The sequence below is a fragment of the Manihot esculenta genome, chromosome 17 (genome assembly GCF_001659605.2).
Source record: "Manihot esculenta cultivar AM560-2 chromosome 17, M.esculenta_v8, whole genome shotgun sequence".
Taxonomy (NCBI): domain Eukaryota; kingdom Viridiplantae; phylum Streptophyta; class Magnoliopsida; order Malpighiales; family Euphorbiaceae; genus Manihot; species Manihot esculenta.
The window spans coordinates 21,386,605-21,397,019 of NC_035177.2; the positions used below are offsets into that span (position 1 = coordinate 21,386,605).

At 37.2% G+C, this 10,415-nt stretch overlaps 1 protein-coding gene and 1 pseudogene across 1 annotated transcript; one reads left to right on the top strand and one right to left on the bottom strand.

Annotated features, from left to right (window-relative positions):
• The first annotated feature begins 201 nt into the window (after positions 1-201).
• On the top strand, positions 202-6,667 carry LOC110605686 (polyadenylation and cleavage factor homolog 4). The gene is made up of 7 exons (XM_021744333.2): positions 202-810; positions 1,075-1,176; positions 1,252-1,503; positions 2,416-3,255; positions 3,768-4,721; positions 4,798-5,346; positions 5,853-6,667. Exons 1-7 carry the CDS (start codon positions 469-471, stop codon positions 5,895-5,897), a joined length of 3,084 nt encoding a protein of 1,027 aa, XP_021600025.1. The 5' UTR covers positions 202-468; the 3' UTR covers positions 5,898-6,667.
• LOC110605687 lies at positions 6,664-9,599 on the bottom strand (annotated as a pseudogene).
• Between the last annotated feature and the right edge of the window lie 816 nt (positions 9,600-10,415).

A 10,415-nucleotide genomic window follows, 5' to 3' on the forward strand; every position in this document is an offset into this window, starting at 1 on the left:
ATTATTAATATATTTTTTTATAAATTGTATTTTTTAAAAATAATTATATAAATTAAATAATAAAAAATTTAATATTTAAAATTAATAAAATAAATAAAATTTTTTAAAAATTTTAAAATATTTTTTAATATATTTTTCAAAATTTAAATACAGTCACTGTAACATTCGAACAAAATAATAAATTTGCTATACTTCAATCTAAAAGAATTCAGGGTTCAGGTTTGGATGGGAACCTACCCGTTTGGGTCCCTAGATATAAACGCGGTTACCATCTCGATTCTACTCTCAAATCTCACGAACAAAGCACCAGTTCAAACAAATCACCCTTATTTCACTCTATATACTCTTATCTAATCCATTAGAAACCCTAATTCAATAATCGTCTTCTCATGTTTATTCAAAACCCTAATTCACGCTCATTATTATTATTATTGCTATTGTTGTTCTTTTATCTGGGCTTGAGTGGGAATGGAGTCGGAGAAAATTCTTCAAAACCCTAGGTTCGCGGGTAGCTCTGCCAAGCCCATGCCAAGCAATGAGTTATCGCAGAAGCCACCACCACCATCGTTGCTCGAGAGGTTTAGGGCTTTGTTGAAGCAGCGGGAAGAGGAGGTCAGGTTTTCCGCCGAGGATGATGACGTCGCTGTGCCGAGTCTCAGCACCGAGGAGATTGTGCAGCTTTACGAGTTAATGCTTGATGAATTGACTTTCAATTCGAAGCCTCTCATTAATGATTTGACGATTGTTGCTGGCGAGCTGAGGGAGCATGGGGAGGGCATTGCTGACGCTATTTGTGCTCGCATTATCGAGGTCCGTTGTGTATGGGGGGCTTTGGAACTATTTTAATTTTTTTCTTAATGCGATAAGTTTGTCTTGCTTAGGGTTTAGTTATTGGGGGTTTGAACTTTGAAGTGTTTTTGCAACCGAGACACAAAATATTGCAGATTCAGCTATTAAAAAGTTTAATTTCATTGCTATTCTCTTCTCTAGTTGATAGCGAACAGTATAAATTGGAAGAATAATAAATTTGGATATCTATGTTTTCATAGTTGGATGGTTGAATCTTTTTTACAGGTTCCAGTGGAACAAAAACTGCCATCATTGTATCTTTTGGATAGCATTGTCAAGAACATTGGTCGTGAATATGTTAGGCACTTCTCATCCCGATTACCTGAGGTGAGCCATTTGCATAGTTCTTTTGTGTTTCAAATTGCATTATATGGATGAACTTGCATTTTATTACTTTGTCAGGTTTTCTGTGAGGCATACAGACAAATTCATCCTAACCTGTATCATTCAATGCGTCACCTCTTTGGAACATGGTCTACAGTGTTCCCACCTTCTGTGCTTCGCAAGATTGAGACTCAGCTGCAGTTTTCTCCACAAGTTAATAGTCAGTCCTCTGGCTTGCCCTCCTTGAAGGCATCTGATTCATCAAGGCCAACCCATGGCATACATGTTAATCCAAAATATTTGCGTCAGTTGGAACATTCTTCAGATAATGTAAGCTTTTCAATAAGATTTATCTCTTATATGTGCGTATACTTTAGGAGTGTCTGATGGGCAAGACAGTGTGTGCATGCTTAGGACATTCCTTTGGGATTCTTGTACACTAATTCTCATGCTGCATGTTGTAGCCACCATTTTGCTGGACTTTTATCACCAAGAGTTGTAGAATAAAAGACCATGGTGAATTAATTGTATGGAGAAGAACTCTTATAATATTTAAATGCCATGGAGTTTCATCATATTCTCGTAGTTATTAAATTTTCAAAATGGACCTTCCATACTCTTGATTGGATTGTTGACGTCCCTTTTAAAGTTCTCTTATGTGGTGGATTTTTCATTGTGTCCCTTCACATGCTATGACTATGAATATTTGTTTTAAGGTTTCTCAATCAAGCATATTACGTGGGGAACGTAGGGGGAATTGACCATTAATTCTATGGTTCTGCTTTAGCAGGGCTCTCTTTGAGGAAGTCTTCTATCACCTCCATTCAGTACAATATTGATTTGTTTTGTTCATTCTGTCCAGCTTAGTGATTCCATTGACTCTTTGTAATAGCTTGGTCTTGACACGAGGGTTGGACTTGGATGTTTCCTAATGTCAAAGTCCTTTTTTTTTCTTTTCTTTTTTCTTTTTTCTGGTGATGCCTTGGTAATCAAAGAACCATCAGTACATTAGTGTTTGCTTACATGCAAGCAAACATATTAATCATAGTCACCATGATTATATTTTGGTTAAAGGTTATCTTCATGGGTCATCCGAATTTTGTTGTTGATTTCCTTTTATTTTTTGCCCGACTATTTTTTGGACTATTGATGCAATGAACTTGTATGTGTATGAGCACCAAATACATTGTACAAAACTCAAACATCTAAACAACTAACTAAAAATTTTTGTAACCTTTGCAGAATGCACAGAATGTAAGAGGAGCTTCATCAACTATAAAAATATATAGTCAAAAACCTGCCATTGGATATGATGAATATGATTCTGATCATGCAGAGATCACGTCTTCACAGGTTGGAGGCCAAAGATTAAGCACAGCTGGAAGTGTAGGCCACACATCCTTTACACTTGGGGCTAATAAGCTGCATCCATCTTCGAGTTCCAGGCTTGCAAGACGCATTTCGCCTTCAAGTGTTGGAGCTGAGAGGCCACTACCTTCAGAAGTTGATGACTTTGCTGCGGGAAATTCTCCTCAAAGTTTTGTTGATGGGGCTGCTTCATCTCATCCAGTGCTCAATTACGGATCTCTTAGAGTCATTGGCAGAGATGAAGAGACAAATGAATGGAGAAGAAAACACTATTCAGATGATAACCATAACCGATTAGAAGCTTCTATTGCATATGGCCTTTCCAATGGACATGAGCGTCAAGGACCCAGAGCTTTAATAGATGCATATGGAGAGGACAGACGGAACAGAACTACAAATAGCAATTCTTTCCAAATTGGACGCATAGATTTAGATGGTATGGCCAATAGAGTGGGTCCAAGATCTTGGCAGAATACTGAAGAGGAAGAATTTGACTGGGAAGATATGAGCCCTACCCTAGCTGACCGCAGCAGGACCAATGATTTCTTATCCTCTGTTCCACCTTTTGGAGGGGCTGGGGCTAGGCCTCGCCTTGGCACAGCTGCTTCTGTTCAATTGGATTCTGATAGTAGGAGCAGTCGATTGGGTCAGGCTCAACCATCATTGATGGATGATTCCTCTAATATTGCTGAAGATGCAGTCCCCATTCTGGGTGTAAGCTTCCTCAATTTATTTGCTGCCATTCTTTGTTTTTTGTAGGCATATTTATACAGCTCTTATGCAACTGTGCAGAGGGACTATGTTGCTAGCCTACCATAAGATGGTTTTGAACTCCCAATAATAATTAAAAAAGGCAAAGTTGTGAATGCTGTAAATTATCATTGACGAGAGTCTACTTACAGCTCTCCTTTGAAAGCAAATTGGATTTCTTTTTTCTTTTCCTCCAGCAGGTTATTCTCTGCCAGTGCCATTTTGAGTTCACCTACAACATCATTCTTTGTTGTTGGTCTGTTAAGAGGATACATAATCTGTATTCTATTTCATACTTGCATAATGATTATTCTTTCTGCAGTAAATCCTTTTCCATTATCTTCATTCTTGCTAAGCTCACTTGTATATTTCTTTTTTAGGTTTTCAAATTGTAATTTTTCACACGTGACTTTGAAATTTTAAGCTTTTTCCTCAATACGCTTTTTTTTTTTTGTTTTTTTTTTTTTTGGCTACAGCCTGGTCATGGATCTGCAGTTAAAATAACTGGATTCCAAACTGAGAGAAGTCAGATTATAGGTTCTCGATATCCTCCAGAAGCTTGGAAATTGTCTCATCACTTCCCTCAGACAACAGACCTCTTGAATGCTCAAGGAAGCAGTAGGGAATTCCAGATGCCATTTTCTAGAAGTGGTATACCCACTTCAGGCAGTGAGAGTTTGGGTCCCCTCAGTGATAAACTTCCAGATACCGATATCCAACTTCTCAGGCCTCCAACTCTTCCATCGAGAATGGTTTCTAGTATTGCACCATCATCAACTGGGGTATGGCCTCTTGTACATGTGCATAAATCTCATCCACCTCCTGTACACCCCATTTTTCCACTGCAGAAGCAGAGTAGAAGTCAGTTTGATTCAGTGACTGCTAGTAAAGGTGTAAATCAGGGTTTACACAAGTCTTCCTTTGCAACTGAGCAACAGTTCAATGGCCTTGAAAGCAAAGACCTGAGTTTGATGAAGCGACCACTATTACCCAGTCAGCGTACTGTGCAGAATAAGCAAAACCAGGCTCATGCTAATCCTTTTCAGCCACAGTTTCTTCTATCTAATGAAGCTCGAGAAAATCTTCAACCATCTGTGGCTTCAGTTCCATCTCATCCTGTGGCACTTCCGTTGAACCATGGATATGCTGTGCGAGGGCATGGTGCAGTAATGAGTATGGCTCCTTCAAATATTGTACCTTCTAGGCAATTTCCTTTACCAGTCAACAATATCCTGAACACCTTGCACTCACAGGGTGGGGTTCGACCACCTCTACCTCCAGGTCCTCCTCCTGCTTCTCAAGTGATACTTAACCCTCAAAATGCTGGTGCAGTTGCCTCTAGCCAACCACCAGGCGGTGCTTTTTCGGGTTTGATTAATTCTCTCATGGCTCAAGGTTTGATCTCATTGACAAATCAAACACCTGTGCAGGTACTTTTTTTTGTATAACATCCCCCTCTCTTCTTCTAGATAAATCCTTGTCTCAACCTTGTGCAACAATGTGTAGGATGCCGTGGGACTTGAGTTCAATGCAGACCTTCTTAAGGTTCGCTATGAGTCTGGAATAAGTGCCTTATATGCTGATCTTCCCAGGCAGTGCACCACTTGTGGCCTTAGATTTAAGTGTCAAGAAGAGCACAGTAGTCACATGGATTGGCATGTTACTAAAAATCGAATGTCGAAGAACCGTAAGCAGAAACCCTCTCGCAAGTGGTTTGTTAGTGCAAGTATGTGGCTCAGTGGGGCAGAGGCATTGGGAACTGATGCAGTTCCTGGATTTTTGCCTACTGAGACCATTGTGGAGAAGAAGGATGATGAAGAAATGGCTGTTCCTGCCGATGAGGAGCAGAATGCATGTGCGTTATGTGGAGAGCCTTTTGATGATTTCTATAGTGATGAAATGGAGGAATGGATGTACAAAGGGGCTGTCTACCTGAATGCACCTGATGGATTAATAGCAGGCTTGGATAGGTCCGAGTTAGGCCCTATAGTACATGCTAAATGCAGGTCTGAGTCTAGTGTGGTTCCGTCTGATGATTTTAGACAAGATGAAGGGGTATGCAATTTGTTTCAATCTCTTTAGGCTTAATCTCTCTGTTATAATTATTGCCATAACAACAATCGTGTTTAGGCTATTCCTATTTTATATGCTGGAGAGTAGGTCATTAGTTATTGTTCTCTAGAGCAACAGAATTTTGAATTCATATGGACAAACATGCTGCTCACCAGGCGCCAGCCTACTCTTGAGGATATTTTTGCTTGATAGAATCATAGGGGAGTGTTGTTCAGCATGAGGGGTCTGATTATTGGGTCTTGTAACTTAAAGCTTGCCGTTAGTTTGTCAATTAGTTTTGTGTGTATGTGAGTTAAACATGTTCCATATTCCATTCTATATTCTAATTTTTTCAAAGAGCAGCCATGTTTACATCCCAGTAATTTGAACTTCTTTTGAAGAAGTACTTGTGTGCCACTGTATTTGCCCTGCGTTGAGAATTCTCTGACCGCTAGATGAGATACAATCCCTCTCTTCTTTTCTTTGATATATCTCCTTGTCATCTGCAGGGAAACACTGAAGAGGGTAGTCAGAGAAAGCGAATGCGGAGTTAAGCATATTAGATCGGCTTTTAAGTCCTCTGTAATGTAGATTGAGTTGTCATATTACAAGTATGCTCTTCGATTTTTTACAGTAGTGTTTGAGCTTGCAATATTGTGCCTTAATGCCAGAAACTTGTATAGTTGAACTTGTACCATGCATATCATCTTGCAGCAAAAGGTTACAGATTCGCTGACTTTGGGGTTCCAGTTGTTTTGAGTTGTCAAAACAACTAGAGGGACGCTTAGGATTTCTTTCATTAGAAAACAAAATAAACTAAATCTTTTTATTAGTTTATGTTTATGTTAGGCTCTTTTAATGCCTAAACCCCTCCCCCTTCTCGTGGAAAAAAGAAAAAGGAATAATCAGTGGTTTGGTGAAAAGTGTATACTCTGAAGAAAATTGGTAGTGACTGATGAGAATTTTACTCTCTGGAGGAGTTTCTGCAATCTGTTTCGGTGCTTGTTTTAACATTATGCAGGGAATTTGAAAGCTCTAGCTTCCATTGGGAAGTTTCTGTTTAGGGGTGCGTTGCTCAATTCTCCTCCCGCGGTGGATCAATGGCAGCAAATATACAATGGAGACTGTTTCCTCATTTGTTTTGAACAGTTTCCTTCATATGTTCTCCATGATGTAACCCGAGATTTATTTAATCAGGTTCTGGTCGTTGTTCTGTCCATACATGATATGAATCATTCTTGTAGTTGCAGTAGCTCGTCCATGAAAGTCGTAACTCATGTAGTTGCTTCTTTATATGGTTTGAGTGAATTTGTTTTTAATTTAATCCAGTTTTGCCCAATGATCTGTGTTGCAATTCAGTGTACAATAGATTGCACTTCTCAACCTCAATCCCAAACTTGTCCTAATCTTTTTATCATATTGCACTGAAATGATTATGCAATCACTAATTAGAAAATAGCATTCGTTCACGGTTACATATTGAATCTTGTTCATAGTTTTTAAGACTGTTGAAGCATCTTTATGTCCATTACCGCTACAATTTACTACAACCTTTGGAGCCGCTGGGTAAAGTAGGACAAAGTTTATCCACAAATGCCAATGCATGAGATGCCTCCAGAGACGGAAATATACCCTCTAATCTGCAAAGCCTTTTGTATGCTGCAATGATGTACAGAAACATTATTACTCTACTATCATTATAAGTAATTGCTCTAGTTTATAAGATTATTATTATTATTATTATTATTATTATTTCAGGTCATTTATACCCTCTACTACATCATCTGTAGCAGAATAGAACTCAGCACGTCCCGTCTCTTTAAGAAAGCATAGTTCTGGGCTAACTCCTGGACATTCTAGCCTGTAAAAAGCAGCAGAAAGAAAATAGATTTGTTAATTTGTCAGCCCGAATTTACAATTCTCGAGTATTTCTACTCAGTTAATCTCTTGAATTCTTGTTGATACGGAAGGGTGAATCACATCAATTGAATGAATCATATTGAATTATCTGTTAATTATGTAATTATTTGGTCAAATTATATACATGGTACTTAATTAACTTACCCCACCCCGATAGAGTGTGGTTTTATTATTTGACCTTCTTCATCCTGCAACAAATAGCTCATGGCTCCATGGTAAACTCCCACTTCTCCTCGAGCCAGGGTGGCAGCATGTTTTCCACTATCTAAACCAAAAACAGCAGCCTCAACTCCAATCAACCTTACATCTTCGTCTCCTATGAATTCATGGAACAAACCCAACGCATTAGACCCGCTCCCTACACAGGCAAGCAGAACATTTGGGTTGCCACCCCATTTCTCCATCGCTTGCCTCCTCGTTTCCTTCCCAATCACTGACTGAAACTCACGCACCACTCTTGGACATGGATGAGGCCCCACTACAGTACCTGTCAAGTGATAGGTTGTTTCTAAATTCCCTATCCATTCCCTGATTGCCTGTGAGCTTGCATCCTTAAAACTTCCTTCCGCAGTTTTAACCTAGTACCACGTACACACAATTCAATTCATATATACAATAAATAATGTTCAGCCAGTTATAATATTTTCTTATATTTCATTCACTTTTTCATTCCATTGTTCATTATTTAGAGTTTAAAATCTTCATATAATTCATGCACTTTGTATTTCTGTTCATGCATTTTTTGTAATCTAGCTAGGATAGTGTTTATCGTAAATCATGCATAAATATTTAGCATATTTGGATAGGAAAGATTTGCCTAGATCGGTTTGTGGTGGATCAAGGAAAAACAATATGATGGTATGAAAATCAAATGGAATCCATTTGTTTGTATAATACGTTTACCATGACCAGCTAATTTAGGCAAGAATTGCACTGGTTGGAATCATAGACACAACATTTGCAGTGAGGCCTACTTAGTGAGATCTACATGTAAAATAAGTGAATGCCACATATGTATATCTCGGAATTATAATAATGTTAAAGCAAATTATTTTTCCATAGCTGTATTACTAGACCTAGCTCATTATGGAGCATATGCTCTCACCACGTATGTATTATATTCTATTATGAACAGGTCATAGTCAAGAATTTTTCACTGTATAAGGATAGTACCTCAGTGCCTAATAGTTTCATCAAGGTTACGTTTAAGGATTGTTTTTCCATATCTGCAGTTCCCATGAAAACAGTACAATCCAAAGAAAGCTTGGCGCATGCAGCAGCGGTGGCAAGGCCATGGTGTCCAGCTCCTGTGGCCGCCACAACTGTTTCCACACCCATACGTTTGGCAATCATAGCCTTCGCAATCGCATTATCGCAATAGTTGAGATCTTCTCTCTCTTCAAGTAAATTTCTGGTCCTTGTCCATCTTCCTTCTTGTAGTAATCTGTTAGCCGCTCTGCAAATTATAAAGGAGTCTGCCTTCCTACGTAGTCTCTTAGTGCTGTCGCAAGCTCCTCCTGCATATATACATATAACACAATTGGATCCATGGACCAAAATCACACTCACAGAATATCTTATTCATCCACAGTGATCTAGAGAGTCTCGACACTAATACATGTTTAGAGTTTAAGCAAGGGTGCAACGCTTATAAAATTATTGTCTTAATACTATTAAGACAACCACTTGACAATAATTTAAAATTATTATAAAAAACTTTTACTTTTTGTATAACAATATATTTTAATAAAAAATTTATTTTATATTTAATAAAATTAAAATTTTAATTACATTTTTTATCTGAAAAATATAATTAAACCGTTTTCTTATATTTAAAACTGAAAATAGATATATTGAATTTTAAACTGTTATTTTTGATATATGAGCACAATTAAACTATATAATAATTTATAGTGGCCGCCTTAAATATATTTATATAGTAGTGAGGGCGAGAAACTATAATAAATGGTTATAATAAAAGTACTATACATTGACGGTTGTGTCGCTGAATCCTTGTTATATTAGTCATCAAACCTGAAACTCAGTGTCCTGCAAAGCCCAAACGAATTCAGTTTCAAGCTCCTTCAAGCATGCAATGAGCGTTTCAGGCACGTATTTACCTCCAAACCTGCCAAATTTTCCAACGCTGATGGTGGGAGTGGTTGGCATGTTGAGATCCAACTTTTGGGAGTTGGGAGTGGGTGCCCTACTCAAAAGTTGAGCACAAACTACATGGTCATTTCTGGTTCTTCTCTTGGATGTCATAAGCTTCAAGGTTGGACGTAAATCTTGAAAGCTTGACGATTAAAGAAACAAGTCTGAATATTGAAAGCCATACCAGTTGCTGGAGTTGTGTGTGTGTGGCCAAGAATAAATCGATTTTGGTGTATTTTGATAGTTTTCTAGGAAGAGTGCATATGCATATTTATAGAGTTGGCCATCCTTATATTAATAACTGCAAATAACGACAACCCACAACTTTAAATGGAAAAAATTCATAATTAAAAACTAAAGAATTATTGAATTAACTTGTATATCCGGTACAAGAATTTTTCATTGAATTAAATCTCAAAGAAGCAGGGTGGCTCCGCCTTTAACCTTTAATTTTTAATTCAAATTTTAAATTTATAACACTTTTAAAAACTTAAAGGATCATTTTATCTTTTTAGTGGTTTATCTATCTAATAAATTATATATACATCTTTAAATTATATTTAATTATTTTGGTGATAGAAAAAAAATATATTAAAAATGAAGTAAAAATTGAACTATAGAAGAGATGGTCCTAATCACTTAGTTTAATTTGAAATTTCTCAATCCAATTTCAACTTCTTCCTCTAATTCATTTTCCTCCATACAAAATTTTGATACAAACTCATATCTATTCCCAATTTAGGAATGCCAAATAAATGTGTTGAAATTAGAGTAATTAATAATTTTATAATAATTTATTTAAATTATTTTCTTGTAAAATAATAAATTATGTGAAACGAAAGAATAATGCAATGGCAATTCAAGAAAGCAATGTGAAAAACGTTGAGCCTATTTTTTCAGTGGTTGAAAAATGGAGACACTTCATCAATTATGAAAGAAAATGACAACTAGATTTTTCCTTTTCCTTTTTCTTTTTAAGGATTATGGAAAAAAAAAAT

Bases quoted from the DNA above. Each gene is read 5' to 3' on its own strand.
- LOC110605686 (XM_021744333.2), top strand. From the start codon at position 469: ATGGAGTCGGAGAAAATTCTTCAAAACCCTAGGTTCGCGGGTAGCTCT. The intron at 811-1,074 runs GTCCGTTGTGTA...TCTTTTTTACAG, and splicing joins TTTGTGCTCGCATTATCGAG to GTTCCAGTGGAACAAAAACT. The intron at 5,347-5,852 runs GTATGCAATTTG...TGTCATCTGCAG, and splicing joins ATTTTAGACAAGATGAAGGG to GGAAACACTGAAGAGGGTAG.